Genomic DNA, 27,339 nt, shown 5'->3' on the forward strand with positions numbered 1-27,339 from the left:
CATCAAAACACTATAAATTCCTTACATGTTTTAAAGAAAGATGATTCATTTATGTAAAGATTATTAAATGGGTAATTTTATTATTCAATTTTAATACAAATTAACTGAAATTAGAAACTGATTTTGTAAAATAATTTAATTATGAATAATTCAATTTGGGGGCTATTGGATGTTTAAAAATGATCAAAAGATTTTTAATATCTTAAAAATAAAAGCAAAATTTTCAGTTTTAATATTTTGTATTAATAATTCATTTTAATTTCCTTGCTCAGTTTCAATATATTCACAAATTCAGATTTAAAAACAAAATAAAGTTGTATAAATATTTTCAACATTTCTGATTTTTCCATAGTAACCATAGGAGAACAATTTGAGACTATCTGTGTAAAGAAAAGTAGGTTTTAGATCATCACACCTTCACATACTTTCACTGGAATTTTCCTCTGTATATATATTGGGATGTGACACTAAGCAGTTGAGAGTATGTATTTAAGAGGTTAAAGGGATATTGTAACTAGTGTTTCAAATCCTGATAACATCCCATACGCTGTCGGTGGGACGTAGATAGGATGTACTGGGATGTGACATTAAGCGCTCAGGAGGATGAGTTTAGGAGGAAATTGGGCTATTACGGGATGTCCTGAGGATGTAGTAAGTATGACTTTAAATCCTAATAACATCCCATATGCTGTCGACGGGACATAGATAGGATGTTTTTAGGATATAATGGGATGTGCTTAGGAGGTTTGTGGGATGTCCTGAGGATGTAGTAAGTAGGAGTTCATATCCTAATAACATCCCGCACGCTGTCGATGGGACTTGGTTAGGATGTCCTGAGGATATCCCGGGATGTGACATTAAGCACTCGGGAGGAGGTGTTTAGGAGGTTCGCGGGATATTTCGGGATGTCCTGAGGATGTGCGCATATCCCGCGAGCAACATCCTTGGGATATCCCAAGGATGTTTTTGTGCTATGTGGGATCATTTTTGACAACAGCATAATAGCTACAAAATTCGAGTAGTCTTTGAAAAACCACCAAAACTCAGCAAATTACACTGAACCGTTTTGAAGAAATCTTTCATTTGCAAGACCATATTTGTTTATACCCGAATATGTAAAGATCAAAATTCTGTAACAGTTAAGTTTACCGATAAAGAAGATATTCTGAAAAACATTCAACCTTGAATAAAAAATATCTATACCGAATTTTGAAAAAGGTTTCTGCCGAATATGTTATTGTTCTTCGCAATTAGATATGCGGAAAATTTTCAAGAAAATCGAAGCGTTAAAAAGGAGTTAAAATTAATTTCAAAATTTGACTCAATGAAATAGAGAAACTAAAGTAAATAAAATAACGCTATAAAAGTGATTAACTTAATTTTATTATTAGTGTTAACTGAAGTACATGACGCTGGCTGGGATTTACGCAGATTGAAGAGGCTTTATTTAAGCGGAGAGAGGTACTTTTATGAAACCTCAGGCAGTGATTTTCATCCATTTTGATTTAGACAGATATGTGCAAAATTTTACCAAGCTCGAATAAGACTGCAGAAGACTGTAAAACTAATTACTGACCTTGAGCCTTGTAACAGTTTTAGTAAGAGCTGATACTTTATTTGTAATTGGTTATATCTTATTGAATATAATACATAGACTAATTATATCTTTTCTCGGAAATGAGCTTTTCGAAATTCATCGTCCAGCTTCATCCATCTCTTTACCGATTTCGAAATATTCGAGGAAAATTGATAAAGAGGGCATTTAAATTCCTCTTTGAAGGTTATATACTATTCTAAAGAGTAAACAAACATGGCGCCGTCTAACGGTTTTAGTAAGAACTGCTAGAGGGAGCCCAACAACGGTGACATGAAACTAAAATAGGTGAACGTGATTACAGAAATGAAACTCTGCAGACATATTAACCTTCATTAAAATAATAACAAAGTCCTTGTTAAGTATGTATGACTACCACAGATAGCGGGAAAGCAACTATGGCGACGTGACTCTAAGATAGGTGTAGTGAGCGCAGTGTTCTAGTATAAATGACCTCAGTGGGGACCCCATGGCGTGAGTTTTCGAAATCTTATATAAACAGTGATATTCCTCTTGTTTTGAAGGTCAAATGTACGAAATTTCATAAAGCTTGGAATAAAACTGTAGATTTGCATAAATTACACACACACAGACAAATATGCACTTTTATTTGCATATATAGATATATATGATTTTAATGAATTCAGCCAGTGTAATTTCACGAGTATACTCGTGCGGGTATACGAGTATACTCGTGAAATTACACTGAAATTACTAATATATTACTAATATAAATTACTAGCTGTATACAGCTAGTAATTTATAATAATTGAAAAGGAATCTGCATTTACTGTTTTAAAATCGCTAACTTTGTTAATTAATAACAGAAAAGTTTTGAAAGAAAAGTTAAGTACTTTTCACTTTGGTGAACGACAAAGCACTTTTGTATTGAATATAAAAACGTTTTAATTCGGGAAATGACAACCTATTTCTCTTAAATCCCCGAGTTCGTTTATTAAATTCTTAAGACAAATAAACTTATTGCGTTTTTCTGAACGGCAACACACTTCTTTCATACAGTTGAGTTTTTCGATTAAATAACTGTCTCAGTTATTTAATATATTTATAATATATTATAACTGTCTATTTATAATATATTATAACTGTCTATAATAATATATTTATAACTGTCTCAGCTTTGCAAAGTGGCAACACAAAGCTTGTAAGGATTATGTTAATATTATTAACAGTTAAATTTTAAGTTCCTTTCCTGTCAAATTCTTAACTTCAACTTACTACTTCCGGCCAGAACGTAGTTTTGGAATCTTGATGAATATTTAATGACGAGGAGCGGTATTTAAACCACGAAGTTACTTACTGAGTCAGAGAGAATCAGAGTTTCTGATTTACGCGCGTCTGCCTTTTTGGCCACTCTCTCTCTCAAAGCTGTTATTACGCTCGGCCGTACTCAGGCCCTTGCTAAGCTTCGTAGTCAAATAAGTTAAGGGGCCAACTCGATTTGAATCTTGATAGCTTCGGCTATATTTCTTTAGTTAATCTTAGTTTTAGTTTAATTCTTAGTCTCTTAAGTTCAAGCCCGAGTGAAGGCTTTGTTTGTACACTCCCAGGCGGAGTTTTGTTAAATCTTATTGGAATAATAAAGGGTTAGTTACACTTCTATCTTGTTGTTTCTTGTCGCCCAAACTTAAGCGATTATTCGCTTATCATTTCTTAAGATTCTTCACTTCCAACATTAACTTAGATTTACAAAGTGAGGAACTCTACAAGCTTTTAAATATGGTTTTAATCCAAAGTTTGTTAAATTAACGTAAAGTATATGTACTATATGAAATATGCGGATCCCATAGGGCGGTTTTTGAGAAATGTGTAGACAAAGGTCATTCTCTTATTTTGTAGGTTGTGTCAAGTTTCAACAAGAAAGGTAGAAAGATGTAGATTTATTTGTATGAAAAAAAAAAAAAAAAAAAAAAAAAAAAAAAAAAAACACTGGCACTCTTCGTATACAGATTAAAGAGTATTTAATATCTGCGTTACATATTTCGAATTCTATTGATCCGGCCATTCAATTTGCACTTGAAACTGAATCTCTCAACTCCCTTCCTTTCATTGATATGCACAAAATAACTTTGATTTCAAATGTTACAGTTTGTTGTAAATGTTTTTCTGTTTACTTCCACAGGAAATCTTATCATTCACAGATAAAGATATCTTTTAATTCTTATGTTTATTGTAATTTTCAAGTTTATTCTTCATTATCTTTCTTTTCTTACTTAGGAACTCGTATATTTGCAATACGTTTTTACAGATTTTTATATCATTGTTATCTCTATTATTAAATAAGGAAGAACATGCAGGTTATTTCACATTGTGGAAAAATGGAGGGAATCTACAGCCACCAAATTTTAAACATGCGTAGCTCTACACTCGAAGCCCGAAAATTGAATTTCGGATTAATTTTTTTTAATGTTTTACGAATTTAATGAATATTTAATTAACTAGCTCAGCGATTTAAAGGCGAGAAATATCAACACTGCTCAAACTAAAACATTTTTATCTTTTGAACGCAGTTAAGTTTCCATTCTGCAAAACATAAGATATTTAGCTTTCAAATTTAATCGGGTGTTTAGAAGCTGAGCAATGCGTTGCCACTGCCTGAAGAGCGGCCGAGCAGTAAATTCACCGAATGTTGGTAGTTCGATCTCGTGTTTCAAATCCTGGCAAACGGATTGACTGTATCTGTATTTTCGTGCTTTCCGTCTGTGTAATGCGTATATGACTCAGTTTCGCTTAGAAAGTCCTCCAATAAGACATCCCTTCTGTTAGGAAGATAGCCCTCGAAGTGTTTCGCCATAATTAAATAAACTAAGTCACAGCCTAAAATAAAATGCTTTTACTTTCCATGCGCTAGCGTTTTGCCATTCGACGAACCATAAGATATTTAATTTAAAAATTTAATCTATTTGTTATTGATTAAAAATCCAAGAGATAAACACAGCAACAAAGGCAGTAAATATAAAGCAATAAAACCAATTTTTAAGAATATTTTTTAAATTTTTAATTTGATCGATTTTTCAAATAAAAATTCATTGAATTAGTAGTATATCTGATTAGAAATATGAAATATCTTTTGAAGTGATATTAGCTGGACTCTTTACAATCATTCTTTCTATCTTTCTCTCTCTATATATATTTTAATAACTATTATTTCAGATGGCTGACCCCGCAAGCTGCTAGTCGACTAAATTTTCAAAATATTTTTTTCTTACCATAGTAAAAGACATTGTTTCATTAAATTCAACTACCATAATTTATTATAACCTCTTTTACTTTCTGTTTATTTTTAAAGGAATTATCGCATTTTCCCGTCCATGTTCTTACGGTGTATGTGATGAAAACAACCAGCTAGTGAGGAAAAGATTCGTAGTTTTAATCCTGACGAGGTTTCCATGTCTGAATGTCGACTGGTTTCTGTAATTATTAAAGAATATTTACTTCTCTTTACAAACACAATTTTTAAATCATTTTCTTTTTAGTTAATAAAGCTTTTTTTGGTCTCTAAATATTTTGTTTGTGAGTTTAATTCATGAATTTAAGTCTTCGAAAATTTATAACATTTGTTGTCAGCCTTTATTGGACAATTAAAATTTCTGCATTGAGAGGCACAAATCCTATGTCAGTTTAAAAGATATCCTCCATGGAGGACTTTAAATTACTTTTGATTATAGTGCCGTCAAATTTTTCTCGTTATTTAAGTCTTCAGTTGGGGAATAATATTAACCGGAATCCTTACATATTTATAACAACCTACAACTTCGGGTATTAATATACATTCTAATCTAATGTTTCGAAAAACTTTTAAAATTCAATACATTTCTTTTGATCTCTGTGTTACCAAATAGTTCATAAAACGTACTTTTAGCTTCCTTTCGCTTATTTAAAGAACAATTAATTTAAGCCTCGCAAAGAATATTTTTAATCCTTGAAAATAAGGAACTACGTACCTGTTACCTTCGAAATCATTAACGTTTTCTATGAAACCTACGCAAATTCATTATTGATTTTTGTCTAATTCTGCATTTGATACAGCATATACCTTTTTTGCAAAGGAATTTGGTTTTAGAAAATCAAGCTTTGATATTTTTAATAAACATTTCTATACTTGAATATGAAAAACATAATGATCATTCAAATGAAAAGATCCATTTGGGATATCAAGATACTCTTAAATATAACCATTTAGAAGCATTTCGCCTTGTATTCTTGAGTAAATGCATTGGCCATTAAAATGCTACAACTTGCAAAAAAACATCAAATTTGCATAAAAGGTACTGTGTGCTGGGATATGAAAATGACTGGCATTCCAGTGCATGGGCACAAAGCAGGTATGAATAACGCTATCTGCTGTATTGTGTTAAACGGGATTTCTATTTAGAAATCGCATTTGAACGTTGGTTGTTTGTGTAACGGTAGTGCTACGTCTAATGTAAGAAGAAAAAAAACTGCTATCATGGTTCGGAATTCGACTGACGCAGGATCGGGGCCTGTTGCAACTGCGGTTCATAATTTCGTTACATTGGTATCTGTTTTGGTCGGAATCCCTGAACTGTCAGACGAATATGGAATTTATGTGTCCAGAATGACCATATTGAACACGATGCAAGATCTCAGCTGCCCCGCAGCCCTAGTGCCCGAAAGGACAGACATATTGTTCTCTCAACCTTGTCACTTCGCATCCTGAACCAGAACGATAAGTATCCTCGCTGACAGTGTAGTGACGTTTAAATCACTACGGACTGTCAGCACTGCTACCATTATGGCGGGTTCCCTTGACACTGCAGCAGAGACAGGCGCGCCTGCAGTGGTCTCAGAAAACAATGTTGGACACAGAAGACAAAACTGGACGCGAAAGACAATACTGGGTACAGAAGCGGCAGCACGCCTGCTTTTAAAACGAATTCCTATTCTGCATATAACATCATGATGGACGTATCCTTTTGCGAAGGTACCGAGGGGAATGAATGCTGACAGCTTACATTCGTCATCGCCATATGGAGCCAGCACTTAGCATGCTGGTATAGTTGCCATTGCATACATATTCCGGTCACATCTTGTTGCCCGTGTTGACCTGATTTTCTTCGGTACTCAGTGTATTCTACTTTTGGCCTGGTCAGCACATTCTCAAGATATCTCACCCTTGATAATACCTGATCATGAGTTGCTGAGAGATAGATACGTCACCACTTTCTAGTCACCATGTTTTAAACTTTTGAGCTATAGCACAGAGTTGAAGCTGCAGAGAATGAAGTACCATCTGTTATCCAAGCCATCTCTTATCCAAGCTCAGTTTGACTCGATGCTCAACTGGAATACAGTCATTGCTGATGTCAGAGATGGCAGCTTTGTACACTGAATTCTGCATGTTGTGTTTGTCAAACTATCTGCAAATTGAATCGGGCCTTTCTCCCATTATACTATATATGCACAATAAGTAAGATTCTGCTATTTGCTTTCCTCGCTGATGTAACACTTTTAATGGCCAACAGTGTACCTCGATAAGATAATCTGTTAATTACGAGTTATATTGAGAGAAGGGTAAGGTTCGTTTCCTACGATCCCTCGCATCAAAACTCTTCTCATCTCCAGAGGTTATAAAACCACATAGTACTTCACAGAATTGATTGGAAAATTTCGAGACTATTTCTCTTTCTTTTTCTCGATGTTAAACGTCGCAGTCCTGTGATGGAGTTTGTTAATATTGGTGTGTTTAAAATTGTAGTTGGATAGTCATGGCCTTCAGTATTTAATCACAACGAGTGGAAATACCTAGTATGTTTTGTGGTGCTGGCGAAGAAAACGTTTTTATAACTAGAGGCCAGTGATGAATTTGAATTTATGTTAAACTTGAGAAAAGTGGCAATAAATCACTGGAATGTTATAATGCATATGATGATAAAACATATAGCCACGATTTAGTGTTTCAGTGCCAAAGGCGTTCCAAAGCAATAACATGCTATCGTGTATGCCATCCACTGTGGTTACGAATGTCAAAATTTCACGTTATAGGAAGAGAGTGAACAGTTATATTTTGCACATACTGGAGTTTTCAGTAATGAAAGAGTTGATGAAATAGCAAAACAAACAACTACAGACTCAAAAACTAGAGCTCTCTTCATGCAAGCTCGGAGCTCGCATATGATGACCGCAGCAAACTTTCAGCTGATGGAACAGTAGCAGAATTGCTGGAATGAGAACTTAACACTGAGAAGTGTGTTAAAATATATACCTAGAGTCAGCATGAAGCTCAAAAGCGGAGCATCGGAGTTAACTCAGTTTCTCACAAGCCCTTACATGAGTTACTTGAACTGCTTCGTGAGAGTAATCAATGTATACGCGAAACCGCTGCGGACGCAGATCACTATGTCTTCGATTCCCTGTAAACAGCTAGATTTCACCTTGGGATATGAGATAATGAATACGTTTGGGCTAAAAGCAGTTTTAATATTCCACATATTATTAAGCGTATTACGAAATGCGCCAATATTTCACGCTTGATTTCCAACAATTTAGAAAACCATAATACAATACCCACTGTAGTGTCATAGATGTATGTCATGCTGTTTTCTGAATTTCCGGTATTTATATAGAACTATATTAGTATGGCGGTACTTACTTATTTGCTTATTTGTAATAGGAATTTATATCTTATTATTCCCACACTGGAACACATGTATACATATGTCCACATATACGTGTACACAAATGTATACATGTTGATATTACATATGTCCATATTATATCAGTGTCATTATACTTACAGTGTTATTATCAGTACACATTTACCCAACTTGTACACACTTATTGAATTCATATCTATATTCATATGCTATATGACTATAGTGCAAGCAATATCTGTATAACTGTACTAGGACGCACAATCGGTAAAGAGGTTAGCAACTCTGACTGTCATTCCGAAGAGCAGCGCTTCAAATACAGGAGAAGGTATGGATGTTTGTTAATGTATAGTGTCTGTGTGGCATGGTTGTATTCTAAATATGCGGCTAACCGAAACGTCTCTCAAGTTGTTGGTGATAGAGGAAGGGGAGTGGGAGACACTCGGACCCGTCATCCCGGGTGCTGTCCTTCAAAATTGAGGGGGGGGGCGGAACTGAATCAAGTCGTATTGTCACCTGTATGATGCTCAAGGCTCTTGCTAACGACAAGCCCAGTCTCGCCTTCTTGCCACGATGAGTTTCGTGGACTTGTTCAGATATCAGACAAGCAAGATTAGTCACAACAACAATAACTAGACAAGGGGTTTTTCCCTCAACAGAATAGCCTGACTAGTTTATTTTTTTAGTGATTCTTACGTAAATACATGTATTTATCTACAAATTTATCGTGCCTGTAACATAAGCGGAGTACTTTCGTATTTGTATTAGGAGTGCCTGCATAACCATATTTATTTGAACTAGTTAATGCATTTTAATAGTGATTGTACATATATATGTATGTAATTATTTATAATATCTGAAGCTCCCATTTCCCATTCCCCAGTGCTCCCATTTCCCATTCCCCCGTGCTCCCATTTTCCTTCCAAAATGTTGCGCCTTTTATAGTTCACCTTCCAAATTTTAGTTCTGATCTTTTCTTTTTGGAGCAAATTACGAGTCAGTGACGTCATACTTTCAAAGATTTCTGGTGAAGGAGAGCAAACATCGTAGTATACTAACCTTGGACTGAACGACATGCGATGTTTGGGCGTTTTCAACATTAAAAACGTAATTACTCGAGAAGAGGTTTTCTTAGTTTGACAAAGTGAAAAAAAAAACCAAGCCCGGAGTATTTATTACAAAGGATATCATAAAATAGCTTACTGTCGGTTTATGAATCATTTAGAAAACGCTGTTAAGTATCATTCAATATTGTTACGAATTTTGTATTTGAACAGATAATTTTAGTAGAACTCGAATTAAAATTTTTATATTTCTCCTTGCAATGCAGCGCGAGACAAATTTTAAGAGAAAGCTATACCAAAAAAGTAAGAATACAGGGGCACGTGCATTTAGCATTGAGTAAATGGATATCTCGGTAATTTGTATTGAAACTGTATAAATGTAATTGACCCCTATGTTAGCAGTAACCGCAATTCCATCCTTCTATTGCTTTCCAGGAATTTAGAGAAACGGAAAGTACTAGAAATGTCTCGCGATCGCTTGAAAGCTATAAAATGCCGGAGAGAGAGCGTCTGAGTTCAGTTGCTTAGTTACTGTTTTTACGAGTTGTTTAGTTTCGCGTGAATTGAGATATTCAGAGTTAGCTTTCTCTTTAGATGCGCTTCGTTGTATTTTAATTTTTTTAGTAGTTTTGAAGTATAACTACTGATTATACGCCGTGATATTGTGAACACTTGTACGAATATCTCCGAGGAAAATTCCAGAGTTATGATGTATTTCTTTTGATACGAATAAATTTCATTAACCTATTATCATACTTGTTCATTCAATCTATTACGAACGCACACAAAAGTATGACGGTCTCTAATTTGAAAAATAACGCAGGGGTTGTAAAGTTGTCTGATTCTGATTGTGAGAACCATTCTCAAAACTTTGGAAACAACCCAGAAACATTTCAGGCCTTAATATACTCTTAATTTATTTTTAATTTTTGCAGTACCATGTGATATTTAGTTCTATCTATTATATTTCGTAGCACTCGTTGTGTTAAATAAATTGAACCCAAATTGATAAAGCAGATTTTCACCCTTTTGGAACTCGTAGCTAAAATTAAACGAAGATTACTATTATTCTGTAATCTCCATTCTTAGATTTATTTAATACCTTCATGTCACAAGCGACAATCCCATCACCGGAACAGTCTTCAGCTCATAAAAAATTCTTAGAATCATGAATATTAGTGAAAGATTTTAAGAACACCTTTCGTAAATGAATCAGAATTTTTCATTATTGTATGTCCTTAATCTTATAAATTTAATACCCTTTTAAAATCGACTTCATATGACGTACAGACAAATCTTTTAATCTTCTAAAAGCTTATTGAAAGAACTTCTCTGCTTATGTAATATTAATTTGAAATCTTACGATACACAAAGATTCTTAGAAATCTAACATACGAAGCTCGGAAGTTATCGATCCGTAATATATTTTTCAACATTTCTTATGCAGATTTACTATTTATTCGGAAATGAATTTTAAATTATCTTTTCAACATTTTATCGCCGACATTGATATTCAGATTTAAGCAAATATCGGTTACGTTCTAGGAAAGATTTTTTTCTATTTGATGATTTATAATTCATAAAACATAAAGAATAATTTTGGATTTGAAATTCCAATAACGAATTTTTTTGTTTTATTAATGAAATATTAATATTTAAACGATTCTGAAACAAGCAATTAAACCAAACTAATCTAGTTAACATTTTTCTTAAGCAAACAGTAGTGAACTTTATATATACATATATATGTATATATATATACTTTCTAGATATATAAACATATATTCAATAAAAGCTATCATAATAAATGCTGAAAAATGGCGTGCAATGCAATGAAATAATCTAAGTAATTGATGTTTATCATTTAAAGGCTCTTAATTATTGTTGAAAGATTTTTCTGAATAAAAGACTTTTTTTATTTTAGAAGGCTAATATATGTTTTGAATTTTTTTTTTACATTTTCAGAAAATAATATTTGGTTAATAAATATGATTAAGCTGATGGGAAACGTTAAATTCGTATTTATTATGACTGTCTGTTTGGCTTTGAATTTTGAATTGATGTATTTCGTATTTAAGTAGAAATCTTTTATAGCTTAGTAAAGATTTTAAAATCCCTAACTGAAATGAATTTTATTGGAACAAATAAAAATTTTGCTTTATTCGAAACCTTCCTTTTTTACTTACTATATTAGGCAAAATTTAATTCCAATTTCACGATTTTTACAACAAAGTACTATGCATTTCGAGAGTGTTATATAAAGGTCTCTCTTCATAAAGGCAAAAATGTTATGGGTCATTTTATGAGAGACTGCGCTTAAAATAAACTCTGCTCTGCCAAGCAGTTAATCAGTTTTCATTCTCAGTCTGCTACAGCATACAGACCCATGCGAACATTTCACAGGGTTAAAAAAATAATGCGGGTAGCTTTTGTTAAAAAGCATCAAGGATACAAAAAAGAATTTTTATACTATAAAGTTAAATGACAACATATATTGTTTAAAGCAATATAATAGACCTTTCATTTTATTTATCTACAAATCTTTAAATACTACTTTTACAAAGTTTATCATAAATTACTAAAGTATTTCTATAAATTTAAAGAAGTTAGTTTTTAGTGCTTGGCTATTTATATTATAACTATGTAAAGCAAAATTTTATAAAAATGCATTAAAAGAAAAGTGAGTTTTTAGTTTTTTTTTGTCAAGTATTGTTTTCATTTGTAATATGAAAGTACTGCAAAGGCAGAATCCAACTTACCAAAACTGTTTGTTTTTAGTAATTCGTATTTACATAATTATTTGTATAGTTCATACATTAACACTAGAACAATTTTATATGAAAATATTCAAAGTAAGTTCCAAGTTATAAAGTGGAATGTTATTAAAAATAAACATAAACAACTTAAAAATGAAATGTAATTTTTTATGCCTCGCATGTATATTGATACGATACCACCTGCGTGATTGCTTACTTCCCAGTTTTGATAATTTTGTGCTTTTTCATATCTAAGATGAGAATTATTGCCGGATTATAAGTACAGTTATGTCAAGTTATTGATCAAGCTTCTTGATGCATAATATTTTCATAGGCACTGCCCTCCAAAAGTTAAGGACCATCATGTTTTTGTGTCCAATTTGAGAATGAAGCCAGAAATTGAGAGAACATATTCACTAAACAGGTCTTTAATGAATTCAACATAGAATGTTTAAGTTCACAAGCATGAATTACAACAAAAAATTGCACTCTTGGCAGAGAAATCGAACCTTCGAGAAACATAAACCACAGATTTTTTAGGAAAAATGGGGTGGTAACATTACAAAAATGGGTTTTAATAAGGAATGTGTTCACTCCTAGCTGTAATGCATTCGCGGCAGCGACGTTCCATGCTGTTAATTAAGTTGTCGGGAAATAAAATGGGAAGCAACGAATAGACACGGAGTAATCCATCTTCAGGCTCATCTAACGACCTTGGAGGAGGACTTAAACAAGCAACCTGTCTCCTAAGGTAGTCCCAAAGACGCTCTTTCGGATTCAGGTCTGGGGACTGAGCTGGTCATTCCATCCGCCCAAAGATCCCAGCCCAAACCATCATTCCATCACCTCTGTAACTGTATCTTTCCACAATGTGGGATTCGTTGTAACTGATGCGTTGTTCCCTCCAGATCAGCTGACGAGCTGAATCACTCTCCAATGTGAAACTCAATTCGTCTGTGAAGAGAACAGACACCCGTTTGTGATTGGTCCAGGAGACCTGTTCTCTTGCCTAACATAAACGGGAGCCTCTGTGTCCTCAGATCAAGGGCAGACAAACAACTGGTCATCTTGCATATAGATCTGTATTGTGCAGGCGTTTGCTAACTGTAGTAGCTGAGATTCTTGATCCTGTTGCCATTAAATGATCTGTCATGAGCTGAGGCAGAATAATGTTACTCCTCCTTCGGGCCAAAAGAGCCAAATAACGGTCTCCCGCAGGTGTTGGGACTCTAGGTCTGCCGGGAACATGTCTTCTAGACACGGAATCCTCGGATTCAAACTGATTCCATAGTCGGTGGACCACCCTACGGAGAGACATTGAGATGTCTAGCAGCATTAGCTTGTGGCATCCCCATTTTCATCCATCCGATCGCCTACCACTTCAACGAATCGGGCAAACGACTTCTTCTGGACATTGATAGACTCTCCTTGATATTGTCAACGAAACTGCTAATAACAACTGAAGATGACTCGTGAATAGAACTTACAATTTTTTACTTTTTTCTCCAAGTCCTATATAAGTATTCCTTTCTATAAAGTTATAGGGCATTTCTTCCGCCTTCATAGTATAGTGGTCTGCACATTTGGCGCGTATTCGAGAGGTCCGTGGTTTGATTCCCGGCGAGGGCACTGCTCATTTTTCATTTCTCCTGCTTCTAAATAACATAATGTCTCTACAAAGTAAAAGTGGTAGCTATTGTTTTTGCATATTTTTCTTTAAACTTCGTTACTATCATGCGTCACGAAGTAAACTGTGAATTTAAATTTTACTGACATGGTGAGCCTTCAAAATTATGCTGTTCCCTCACTTTTGGAGGGCAGTGTACATTATGCATCCCATCGCTACAGTTTATGCACTTATAGTAAATATAACTTCTGATTCAGTCTTTTTTAATTAGATATTTTTTTCGAAAACATAGAAATAAATAAAAACAGCATTCGGTACCTTTCTACCATATTTTCTAGTAAGCCCGCCCCGAAAAATACTTCTCAAACTATCTAATCGAATACTTCGAGTAGCAACGTAGAAAAATTAAAAAAGTAAAAATCTGAAAGCTTTCAGATTTTATATTACGCCCAAAGGGATTCAGATTTTATATTTCTTTTAAGGTTTCATGCGTTACCTTTTTTTTATTAAATATCATGTTATTCGCAGTTAAACCGTGAAATTCAATTCAACAACACTATCACAAAATAATTTAAAAAGAGCATATGTTAAGAATTTCCGGTACACAATCTCGCGCGCTAGAGATAAAAATGTTCGTTTTAATCTAAAGGGGCTTTGTTCCTGAAGGACAATTGTTTTCGTTTTCGATTTTGCGTTGAATCACTATAAATGGCGAATCACTTTTCAAACTGTTGCCACCAAATGTTAGAGTCCTGCATTTGCATATTTGAAGAAATTAAATAATGAAAAATCTGCATAAATATATGTATATATTTCTCGCATTGTGGTAAAACAACGGTACATAGAGTCATCGAATTTTGAATAAGGCAATCCTCCTACGAATATAGGCATATGGAAGACCAAATTTGAAATTTGGAATTTGTTTTATTACCGATTTTATATTTTGTAAAACTTTAACGAATTTTTGAATAACATACTCAACGATTTCAAAGCGAGCAATGGCAACATTTTACAGGGGGGAAAAACCTTTTTTTCCAGAGCGCGGAACTGTGTATCGGAAATTCTAAAGATATGCTCATTTAAAAATTATTTTGCGACATTGCTATTGAACTGAATTTTATGATTTAAGTGCGAAGAATATGATATTTAATAAATAAAGGTAACACACAAAACGTTAAAAAAAAACGCGCCTTTAGACGTAATTTAAAGTCTGAAACTTTCAGATTTTTTTTCCTTCGTACAGTGTTGTCATTGCTCGCTTTGAAATAGTTGAGTTTGTTAATCAAAAATTAGTTAAAGTGTTACAAAATATGAAATCGATAATAAAACAAATTCCAAATTAAGCTTCCAAATGCCCATATTCGGCGGAGAATTAGGCTATTCAATACTGGATGGCTCTAGGTACCGTTGTTTTATTACAGTGCGAAAAACATATACACATTCATGCAGATACTTCATTATTTAGTTTCTGTAAATATAACGTGGGATGATAATATCTGGTGGCAATAATTTGAAAAATAAAACCCCGTTTATAGTGAACCAACGGAAAATGCCAAAACGAAATTAATAGCCCTTCTGGGCAAGTTGCCCCTTTGGGCTAATAACGACGTCTGTTTACATTCGCTAACGAAGTTAATAACTATGTTTAATAATAACTATGTTTAATACATGTGATTATTTATATTTATCATATCAAAAGATTTATTAAGTCAAAGAAAAATATTTTTTGCACGTAAATGTGAAAAGTAAGTATTATTCCATGCAAATTTTATGAAGGAGAAAGTAATACTGATAAATACATGTTGCATGTTAAAAAAATATTTTTTTTGCAGATAAAACCGTTGATCTTCAAATCTTAAAATCAGTGACACAGATCTAATTAATACCATCACCTGAAATGGAATATCCATCAACTTTCTTTTTATCGACTGCAGCTGCTTTTGCATCGTTCTGTGGGTCCAATGCTGTATTTGAATTATCGCAAACTCCACTTTCACTATCCAGCAAAATTAATCATTTCTCTCTCTCCATCCAAAGAATTAAAATGCGACATTTTACAAACGATTTCACAACAGCGTTGGTTTTCTTCTTCAAAAGATCGAAAGTTCATCGATTTTATCCATTCTATCACTAGTGAGTTTCTACCAGTTTCTGTCTTAAATGAAATAAGAAATGGCTTAAAAGATTATTACAAAAAATTAGATTATTTTTTATTGATTTATATAGCCTTTGGTTCCTATTTAACCACTAAAGCTTCAGAGTGAACGAAAGAGAAGGCCGCTGGCACAGAAGTGTTCAAAGATTGACGCATACAGAAGAAAGAATTTTGCTTGATTGATTACTCTCACTTGGGCACATTAATCAATCAATTACAGTTGGCTTCCGTATGTTTCTCAATGACTTGATGCAAATTACAATGAACTGATCTGGTGTGATGTTGAGGACTTCAATGAACTTATTCTTACAATTTTGATTTAAAGTGCAAATAAAAATATTCTTGTAATATCAAGAATGATATCAGCAAATTTATAAGCCATGCTGATATCAGAAGTATGTATATTCTTTCTCATATGCCTTTTCTACTAAATAGAAAATTACTGAATAACTAAGAACTAGAGATTTAGGAAGTGAAAATATGTCCTAGAATTTATAAAGAAATGATTTCCGAATCATTTTGAGTTATTTTCTAATAATGAGATTGATTTTTAGTAAAATAATAACTATGGTATATTTAAAAGAAGCGTGTTAAAATGCAAGGCTAAATGTTCATATCAGTAAATTGTATTATAAAATAAATCAGTAAAGAGTATTAGTAGCGTAGATTAGGTAATCGAGAGCTTCGAATCATCGATTTCCGAGTTGCTAGCTGAACGAGCTAAACATTAACCTAGAAGACCTACAAGAGCATATACGGAAGCCTGCGATATAATTTGTTGTATATATATATATATATATATATATATATAATAAGCATAAAATTGCATTTGAAGACTTTTGTGCAAATGCTTCTTTCCATAAACTCATGTTTGATGAATTTGTTGCATGAAATAAGCAAATCTCTCTGAAACTCATATCTAAAATGGATAATAAAGATTTTGTCCCGCTGAAGGTAAACTTTTTAAAAATTTGATAACAGTTCAGAGAATAAATACAAAAAACGATTGCGCGGCAGGTATAAAATATTTGGTGTTGGGAACATTTTATACTTTAAAATGATGCTGAAAATGTTAATAAAGATTATAAGTTGAATGTAACATATTTTTAAAAATATATTATTCAGATAGATTATTAAAATAAAATTAAACAAAACTGATTATCAAGGGAGGTAGGTGGTCACCAGTTACCTATAGGTTGAACAGAATTTATGGTCAACAAACAGGCGTATAAAGATGTGCACTAAGCTGATACCATTTAAAAACAATTTGGTGTTTAGGATTTTGCCCTAAAATTCTGAAATTCCCCAAAATGCCGTGAGTAAGTGGAATTTCTTTTACTATAATTTCAAAATGAGTCTCCCTCTTTTGTACCTTTCCTTCCAGCATGCATCCAAGCCGAAATCGGATCCGTCGACAATTTTCAGAATTTTTCATGTGTAACAAATGTTGTCCGCCGAAAACATCGCGGGCGAAAGGTCGCGGAGAAAACAACGCAAAGCGAAAACGTCGTGGTGCAAAGCATCGTGGGAGAAAAGAAAGCAAAGAGAAAACATCGCAGTTCTAAAACATATTGGTACAAAATATCGTCGTCGAAAATTTAGCGGTTCCAAATTTTTGCAGTTTAAAAACATTGTCATTAAAAATGTAGTGGTAAAAAATAAAATACCTATAAATGACCCCATGACGATAATATCGCACATATGCGTTTTTCAGGTTTTAAAAGTTGTAAATGCATTTTCGCATAATGATTTGTGAGCGCAAGAAGGAAAGAGGGGTATTTTTACTTTTATATTTTATATCTTTGAGTAAACTTAAAATTTTTGATGAAATAGTAGTAAGAAAACTTAAGCATTTTAAAAATTTTAAATGAGTAGAAAACTAATGCAATTTATAACCGTTATTAGAATTTTAAATTTACATAGTTAACTAACAAAGGTGATTGATAAATTATCTTTTCTTAGAAAGTTTTGCTCATTATGTTTCCTGAAAAATACAGCCTAAAATGCTTAGAAAACGAAGATAAACAACTGAGGTTACATCTATAAAAATTGCTTAGTTAATTATAAAATTACTTTCTTCCACGTTTGTTAACCTGTTATTTTGTTGAAAATTATAGCTGGTTTTGTTTCCGTTTATTCTTAAAGTGTCGTTAACATTTCTTGCGCTTCCAAATCTTTATGCGAATATGTATTTACAACTTTTAAAACCTAAAAAACGTATTTGTGCGATGTTATCGTCATGCGATGATTTGCATGTGCTTTATTTTTTGCCACGATATTTTCGACGACGATGTTTTTAACCTGCGAAGTTTTTGTACCGCTTTAATTTCGACGACGATATTTTGTACCACGTGTTTTTAAAACTGCGATGCTTTCTCTTTGCTTTATTTTTTAGCACAATGTTTTGTACCACGACATTTTCGCCCTGCGTTGTTTTCACCTCGGAATTTTACTTCGAAAGCCTTGGAATGTGTAAATTAAACTGAATACGTCAGTAACCATTAAGGTTTGTCGCTGATGAACTACAGGTTGTGTATTACTGGAAGGCAAGTCTGGGCCAATGTTAGGAAGCAACAGAGCAGTTTGAGATAAATTTTAAATTAAAATTAAAATGAAACATATTCTTTCTAATTAAAGGTGTCCCTATGCACGCCTGTAGAGTGGCGCAGTGCAGAGAATCTAGATATATTTTAGAATAAAAGTTAAATGGAAGAATAACGGTCCCTATCAAGGCTGATGATTATCAACGATTTCGAAGCTGTGTGCCACTTGATGTCAACCAGTGGGTTACCGGTGTGAGGCGGTAGACTAAATTGGTTCAATGGTATGGGAATTTATATTATGGAGTAAGAGATTAACTGTATAGGTCACCAGTGTGAGAAAGTAAAATTAATTTAAATAAATTTTAAGAATACTACTAGATTGAAGTTTACAGGTTCCCGTTGAAACAGCTATTCATGATTAACTAATTATTAGGTTACGAGTGGCTTGTGGTTACAGAAGCCAGCGAGTGAAATCAACGATATATGGAAGTGCAATGAATTTAAATAAATTGCTAAAATTAAATGAAACTGAAGAACACTGTTCGTCATAAATGAATGACACTGGTTACTATAAACCCATACCATGAGAAAACCTCAGAAGAAATTAAAAACAAACAAATGAAATAACTTTCTAAACTCAAAGTAGGCATTAACAACGTTAAAAAGATCTGCAAGGGAAGAATCCCAATTGAAGTCTCTAAAAAGGATGAACTCGCAATCCTACAAGAAGCAATAAAAGAAAATAGAAAACTAAAACAAGAACTAATCGTCAATAGATGAATTGTTGATGCTCACTCGTCAGTTTATTTTTTAAACTTATTAATTTTCCACTGCGAAAAACATTATTCACGTAAATGTATTCCCAAACAAAGCGCTTATTCTGATTGCAAAAATTCGTAACTGTGGGTATTTATCTTTTGGCCAAGTCCGGAAAAAGGTTCATCAAATCTGTATCTTCAAATCTTTGAATGATATTTATATCACAGTGTAAATTAAAAAACTGCATTTGTAGATTTCAAAGGCATTTCTGGCATTTGCTTTTAATTGTGATGAAAATTACGTAAAAGACTCTAATACGGCCCACAAGTTTGAGACCACTGGCTTCAGTGTTTTCATTTGCTTTAAAGCATATTTAAATAGTTACTAACTGTTGCATGACATGTATATCTTATCTGTGCAGTTATTTCATATATGAGTTTACTAAGGCGCCTTGCCATAAAAATATGATCTCCTGGAATTAGATAAATCCTTTGTTTTAATAAATTGAGATGAATCAAAATATTGACAGAGAGAGGGAGAAAGGGAAGAGCTTGGATAGGGCTTGGATCCAAGTTTACATATATGTTTACGATTTCAGGTATCATTTGTGTAATGAAGAGCTATTTTTAAAATTTTTCTTACAAGTATATTTAATAAAATGAATATTTCATTCAATACATCGCGATAATGCGAACTAGCTTCTTCTCGATTAATATCATTTCATTACTACACATAAAGGCCTTCTTGATTTTAATTTGATTTAAATTGACTTTAAAATACTCTGTTTATGTCACGAATTGAAAGGCCGATTTCATATTTGAGAGTGACAAACAAAATCGTGCATTCTCCAGCTCTTACATAAATGTTTAGATAAAATATTTATGAAGGTTAACAAAACGGATATATTCCGTACTTATTACGGTAAACGAAGCTCCAGAGGCAAATACTTTTATTTGGTTGTTCTAAATGATGCTTGCTCAAGTATTGTGTTTTTAGATGATATCAATGAGAAATTTGTTTATGGAGGGGGAGAATTTACGTCTAATTGTTAATTATTGACTTTTGCTAAGTTTTCAGTTAGAGAAACAAATCCTCCACTACTTTACATTGATTATTTTATTTATATTCCTTAAATAATAATATTATCAAGATTGCCTAAAATAAAACGCGCGGAAAAAGCGCATTAAATGCAAGTTAGAAAGAAATGCTTTTAGACAGAAAATTTTGCTTTGGTACGTGATTTCATTTATTCACCAGAGAATTCGCTTGCACGATCTCTTGAATCCGGGATTGCATATTCAAATTTCCTCATTTCCTCACAACGATGAAAAAAGCTGGAAGAGAATAATTTGAATTTTTTTAATATTTTTTTTCTTTGCTTTCTATTGTACTTTTACGTTTCTCTCACTTGTAACGCTACATGCATATTCATGCAACTTTTACATGTGCATGAAAATATTTTGTAAATGATTACATGTTTTCTGCTATCAACAACTTTTTGAAATATCAGAAATAATTTTCAATTAGGTTAATATTTTTAAATATTTTGTTTTCACCCTAATTTATAAAAAAAAATTTCTGTTCCAAAAAATAAGACTGAAAACTTTATTAATAATGCACTTGCAAGAAGAATTCTCGTTATGCCAATATTTTACAGCAGCAAATTACATTTTAAAATATTTTCTGATACAGCAGCAAATTGCCATTATCACCACGGCATTGTTAGCAGAGTGATGAGATACGAAGACTTGAATCTACGCATTACGCACGGGAATTTATTTCTCGCATATGGGCTTCTTGCACGTTATGTCAAGAAAGCTATGTCGATTCTTACTTAGTTCTACACAGGATGCGGTTCTAATCCGGGCACCTGATATTACACGTGCATAGCACCTGAGTCTTGCAAGAAGAATGCCTGGTATAACCACATCATTTGGTAATAGCGTTAAGAGCAGAATCATTTGATATGGGGACATCTGCATTTTATCAGTGGTCATACAGGCATTGTCGCGTGTCGCACTAACTATGCGGTTTTGAGCTCAGTGTTGAAGGAAACACCCAGGGAGCAACCCTCAGTTCTTTTACTCCCTTTTTTCCTACCGCCAGTCTGTAAAGAGAACTTTCGGCTCACCGTGTATTTTCAGTGCCCCTGCACAGACACTGCATAGTTTCAAACATCCATGATGTCTATGGAATTCGAACCCGAGCCCATGGATACGGTAGTTAACGTCACTAAACATTATATCAGCGGGACGGTAAATCATTTGCCAGCTGTTCTGAAGGATTTCTCAGTTACCATTTATCGTTTCAAGTGCACTGGTTTCCAGAAGTTGACAAACAACTTGAAAAAACACGATACATCGGTTAAAGTACGACACTCTTAAAATCTAGATATGTTACAAACAAAAGGAAGCTGAATTGAGTAGCATTAGGCAAAAAGTAGCGTTGCTTATCTTTTTATGTAAATACGTCAGCGAAAGACGATATACTAAAATTTTCGACACTTTGTATAAATATGAAATCTAGGCGATATTTGCCAGCAGAATGGGGTTATGAAGCCACAGACTGAATAGAAGCATGTCAAAGACAGTCTGACATCATAGAATATTAGATCACTAAATATTCTATGATGCCGGTTTTGAAACCACTTTCTAACTACTGTTTCAGCCTTTCGAGGACCTACCAAAGGTAGGTCAAGAATTATCACTTCTGCAGATGACCTGTATTCGCGTTTTAGTGCACGTCGCAACAGGACTGTAACTCCATCTCAGCTCAGATCTACACTTATGTTTACTACAGGAAAGACAGTATCAGCCACGATAGTAGGCAGAGGACTGCACGAAAGAGGTCTATGCTAGGCGACCGAATTTGTGTGTCGCGCTTACCTCCTATCACCGGAGGGAGCGTTTAAATTGGGCACGTATTGATGTAAACATTGTAGGGTTTTTTTAATTTGCATAACAAATTTATTTTAAGTTTTCCTGTTCTCAACTTATCAAACTTTCCCTCACATTCTCTCGCCAGGATGTAAATTTAAAGTTAAGTGAAGTGCTATTTAAACGTGTGATTATCTCAGTTTATTCAGAGCGTATTTCGCTAGCCTAGCGCACGTTTCGTTGTTATTTCGCGGTCACGCTAGTAAGCCTCTTCGCCATATCCGTTTAGTATCACGCCGGTTAGATTTCTGAGAGTCCATCTCTTAGACGCCTGTGCGAGAATTCGCCAGGTTCATTGTAGAATCTAAGTGTATGTGGACAAGTAGAGATAGATCTTACAACTGGACTAAAAATTGGTGGAGATCAGTTCTGTTCACTGATCAGCCCCGCTTAGTTTTGCAGATTGATTCTTGACGCATTTACCATACACAGAGAAGCAAATACTTGACATCTTCATTCTAAAATACGAGAAAAAGATATCGACGTAAGAGGTAGTGTTCTTGTACGGAGAGGAGAATCTTTAGGTGGGCGCGCAATTTATGTGCTGTCACACGGAACTCTGAGTCTCCGGCAGTACAAAGACGACATACTGGGTTTTATAGTGTTTTTCGGCATACTTCCGTAATCGGCAGCATCTTCATTTTGCAAGCAGATAATGCCCCTCCTCACACTACTCACCAATTTATTAAAGAAGAAACTATGCTACAAATTGAAGGCCCAGGAAGCTCTCTCAGCCTTAATCTTAATCTCCAAGACGCTCTCAGGTGGCGTGTTACTGTAATCTAATTTCCTTCCCAAACTTTAGATACGTTTAGATTTGCTTTACGCAATCAATGGGCATTCATATTCTTGCATTTCTTTGATAATATCATAAATAGCACAATACAATGCTGTCAGGCCTGCATTCCTGTTCGGGATGACCAAACTCTCTAATAAGAAACTTTCTGTAATTAATTTGTATGTCTGAATTTAGGGGATTTTATGCTGATATTGATATCACAATATGTAAATATTCTGTTTAATATTAAGTTACAAGAGGTACAATAACTATTATCAGAAGGTTTCTCCCACTTTGCTTGCACACATTTTGAGTTATCATCAACTTTCCTTTTGTTACTTGATTTTTGGAAACTATTATAGAAATGATCCGATGATAGTAATCAAACTTCACGTAGCCAGTTGTGGAGTGCCTGTAATGCAAAGAGAGGGTTCTGAATTTGAATATTGGTTGAAATCCGGATATCTGGCTCCCGACTGAAAATATACAGTATTTCAAAGGGTTGGGGACCCCCATCAAAGATCAACCATAATCTGAAACATTCTTTAATGGACACGGCATTTAGTTCACAATGAACTCTAGTACGATGAAATGTAGAATCAGTCAAAAAAGTGCTGAAAATACACTACCCGACATTGAAAATGCAACACCGAGAAGGAGTGGTCATAAAGTAATAAAACACGTCAAACAGAGAGAGACGGCAACGAACAATAAGTGATCTTTACTTCAAAATAACATACATTATACAAAGGGAGAAGAACGTCGGCTTAGTAGGTTGTAGGACCAGCTTGGAAGGCGATACACGAAGCAACACGTCTAAGTACGAATCAACAAGACTACGGGGTTGTCCTGAGGAAAGGCTCTCCATTCCATATCAACCATTTGCCACAGTTCATCTTCTGAAAGCAGCAATGGCAGGGTATGCATATAGAGTCCAATCACATCCCTAATGTGTTCGATTGGTGAGCGATCAGAAGAGAACGGTATCCAGGGAAACACCTGCATACCTTACAAAAAACGTTGGCCGATGCGAGCAGTGTGTGGTCAGGCGTTATCTTACAGATACAGAGCATTGGGCACTTGCTGAAGATAAGGGAGTGTCACCAGCCGGTAGCACCTCATCCATCTTTGGGCCGTCATAGTGCCCTGAATACGATCAACTGAGATTTGCCGTACGGACGAACCTGCCCTTCTCAGTCCCATTACCATGTCCCTCGTTGCTGGAACTGCCTCCGCTGACGACGACTTGACGTTCTCTGCTATTACACGCGTTCTCTGAGACAAGAACAAATTTTCTACGATGATTTTTCTAGCAGAAATGACGGCACGAAAATTGAACCTTCTGCAGGTTCCTTTCCTTATATCTTATTCAACGTGCGATGGAGAGCTGCACAATTCACATCATTAGCATAACTCGGTGACGTGCGTCTGCTCTGAAACTTGCATAATTTTCGGCCACTCCTTCTTCATGTTGCATTTTCAATGTCAGGTAGTATATAAGTTACTGACATCTAAGAACACTCGAACGGGATTCTCCATGCTATTATATTTCTTCTTCAGCATGCCTCAGAAATTATCCAGGTTGCTTCACTGAAGTTACTGTCTAAGTTTTATGAAGAGTCTTACATATTTCTATTTCCACACATTACAAATACAAATACAAAATTTCGAAAAGGGTCAAATTGGAGGATGTCTGTAAAGATTACTCGGTTACCGAAGAAAGTGTCTGTCTTTGTTGATACAAAAAACTATTCATAATTTCGAATTTTTCCGAATCTGGTAACATTATGGGGTATTTCTCCCACTTTCCTAGCGTCCTTCGTGGTGTAGTGGTTCTTCAAGCTGAGCCGGTATTCCAGAGGTCGGTGGTTCGATTCCCGGCGAAGGCGTTTGCTATTTTTCTTCTTTTCTGCTTTCAAAAAACAACACCTAATGTTTCTACAACATAACTTTTGTTTTGCGTTTTCTTTCCCAAACATCTTTACTAAGCCATCTTAATCTATAATTTCATAACAAATGCGTGCCCCACAATAGTACGCTCATTCTGATAGTGAAACAAATATATAATGGTCCTTATTATAAGCATATTTGCGTTTCTTAAGCCAGAAGATTAAAACTTTCTTGTACCCCTCCCCCAAAACCAAAAACCAAACCCAAACTTATTTTTCCTATTTCAAAACAAAGCTTTGCACCTAGGGCAAAAAATGGTTCTGTTGGTGGAGGAAAAACCCTTTGCAGTAACCTTAGTAATTTCTAGCCTACATTGCACTTGACCAAAATACGTTCTGCTCTTCATAATACCTAATGAAACTACATTTGCGTCGAATATTAATCACTAAATAATCCTTCGTATACTGTCATTATTTCAAATAGAAATTATCAGAATGTTTTTGCGTTTTAGCTCAAAGACAAAGTAGGTATTCTATAGAATGCCTACTTTCAAGGCAGATCCAAGAAATTTACAGATCCAAGATTTACAGATCCAAGAAACAAGCAGATAACAAACAAGTTCCAGGAAATATAAGCAATCGATCTTCATAGCTAGACTAAAAAAATGGGTATTCAACCTTTTTAATGTCTCCAAAATGCGAATTTGTTCCAGGAAACAGTGCAAGTGTTAGATATCGCATGGTTGTTATGCAAGTATTCCTTAAGTAAAATTTATGAGCTTTTCTTCTGTTTATTTAGCTGAGTTAATAAAGACTGTTTACACAGATGATTTTTAAAAACTTTACTTCTTTCACCTTGGGCAACAAACATCAATATTAGGAAAACAGAAAAATTAAAGCTAAAAGGTCTTAGTGATAATTAACAAACATGGAAAGCACTTCGCAATTCTCCTTACTTGCAGAAGAAGAAACTTTTAAAATAAAATATTAAACAGCTTTTCACCCAATTTATATTCATACATTATGACAAATAATTTTGTAAGATTAAAGACACCACATAAATCAGAAGTGACATTTATTCTGACATTTCTATTTATTTTCCAATCTGAGAACAAATAATTAATAACTGATAGCATTTATTATATAAAAATGACATTTCTAGAATTTCTCTGTTTAGCTTAAGCGAATTGTCTGTTCACATATAGAGCGCTGAAGAAAAACCGCAAGGGAAAACTGTGCTTCATTTTCCATAATACTTTTGTTAAAATTCTGAGGATTTAAATTGCAAATATTAATGATAGTAACTAAAAAATGCAGTAGCAGTTCTACTGCTTGTTTTATCAGAACAAATAAAGCAACCTAAAATGAATAAAATCGGAGATAAATTAATGAAAAATCATTTCTGCTCTATTTGCGAAGTATTCAGAATTTTAACTTCTAAATGAATTAATTTTATTGAAAAAAGGCGAAATGATCATCAAGCACTTTTCATGTTCTTAAAAATTAAAGCAAATTGTACAAAGTAAGAAAGCTAGAACAAAGGAGTCCTTTTAATTCGAAATTTATTCAAAATAAAGCATAAAATAAAACAGCTGCACAGGAAATCATGTTTCCAGATTGAAAGATATTCCAGAAGCTTTCTATTTCCTTTATTTAAACAATGATGGATTAGATATTTCGTTCGGTTTCATGTTAAAAGAATAAAATTAGGATCGGCTTTTTTACACCGCATAAATTTTATTATTCTCATTCTTAGCGTTTTCACGAATGAATATCGTAAGAAATTTAAATGAAATTGATAGCTTATTATTAAGTCTGATAAAATTACAAGCAAAGAGTCATTTGTGATTTATGTTTCTGCTTCGTTACAACAATAAGAGTCGTTTGGGTGAGGTTGTATTGAAATAACTTTAATTTCTGACTTCTGTTAGAGGAGAAATGTAACAGTGAGTTATCAAACTCTGTTTTTAAAAGCACGAAAAATTTAAACTTAAAATTTGTTTGCTCTGTTTCAGAAAAATTCTTTGAATTTTGTAAAATAATGTTTCAGTTTTCTTAATTAATTAAAAACATTTTTTCATTCTTATGGAAATGCGTGCTGGAATTTTATTAAATTTAGCAAGTTAATCACGAAATCTGGCACTGGAATGAAAATAGCATCACTGCGTGAATAAATGGTTTGGAATTAAAGCATTTGTTATTTGGAATTTGTTTGGAATTAAGCATTGCAAACTATAAATTATTAAATTTATTTTATTTCTCTGAATGTGGAATTCATAATTCACAGGCTCATCACTTGTGGAAATGTATGATCTTCGAAATGTGAACTTAAGTTTGGATGTAAGTAACAAAATTCCTTCTTCTTTGTATGTAACAGAATTTTAGTTCTATAAAATGTGCAGCAATACTATACGTAAATAAATTAATTATACACTGCTCGACATTGAAAATGCAACACCAAGAAGGAGTGGTCAGAATGTGATGAAATTTTGAAAAAAGGCAGAGACAGCAAGAAACAATAAGTGATCTTTATTTCAAAATGATAGTCAGAAGAAAGAGAATGGCGTCGGCTCAGTAGCATGTAGGACCACCGGGGACAACGATGC

At 33.9% G+C, this 27,339-nt stretch overlaps 1 protein-coding gene across 1 annotated transcript in view; it reads left to right on the top strand.

The window, feature by feature from the left end:
- LOC118184652 (uncharacterized) overlaps positions 1–27,339 on the top strand; it is a 254,716-nt gene that overhangs the window by 31,813 nt on the left and 195,564 nt on the right. Inside the window, exon 2 of the mRNA XM_085822584.1 lies at positions 27,021–27,073. Within this exon, the coding sequence (XP_085678710.1) occupies positions 27,038–27,073 (36 nt within the window). The 5' untranslated portion in view covers positions 27,021–27,037. The remainder of the gene's footprint in view (positions 1–27,020; positions 27,074–27,339) is intronic.

This window comes from Stegodyphus dumicola, chromosome 8, assembly GCF_044657685.1.
Source record: "Stegodyphus dumicola isolate Sdum_Otavi_A_Nest chromosome 8, ASM4465768v1".
Taxonomy (NCBI): Eukaryota; Metazoa; Arthropoda; class Arachnida; order Araneae; family Eresidae; genus Stegodyphus; species Stegodyphus dumicola.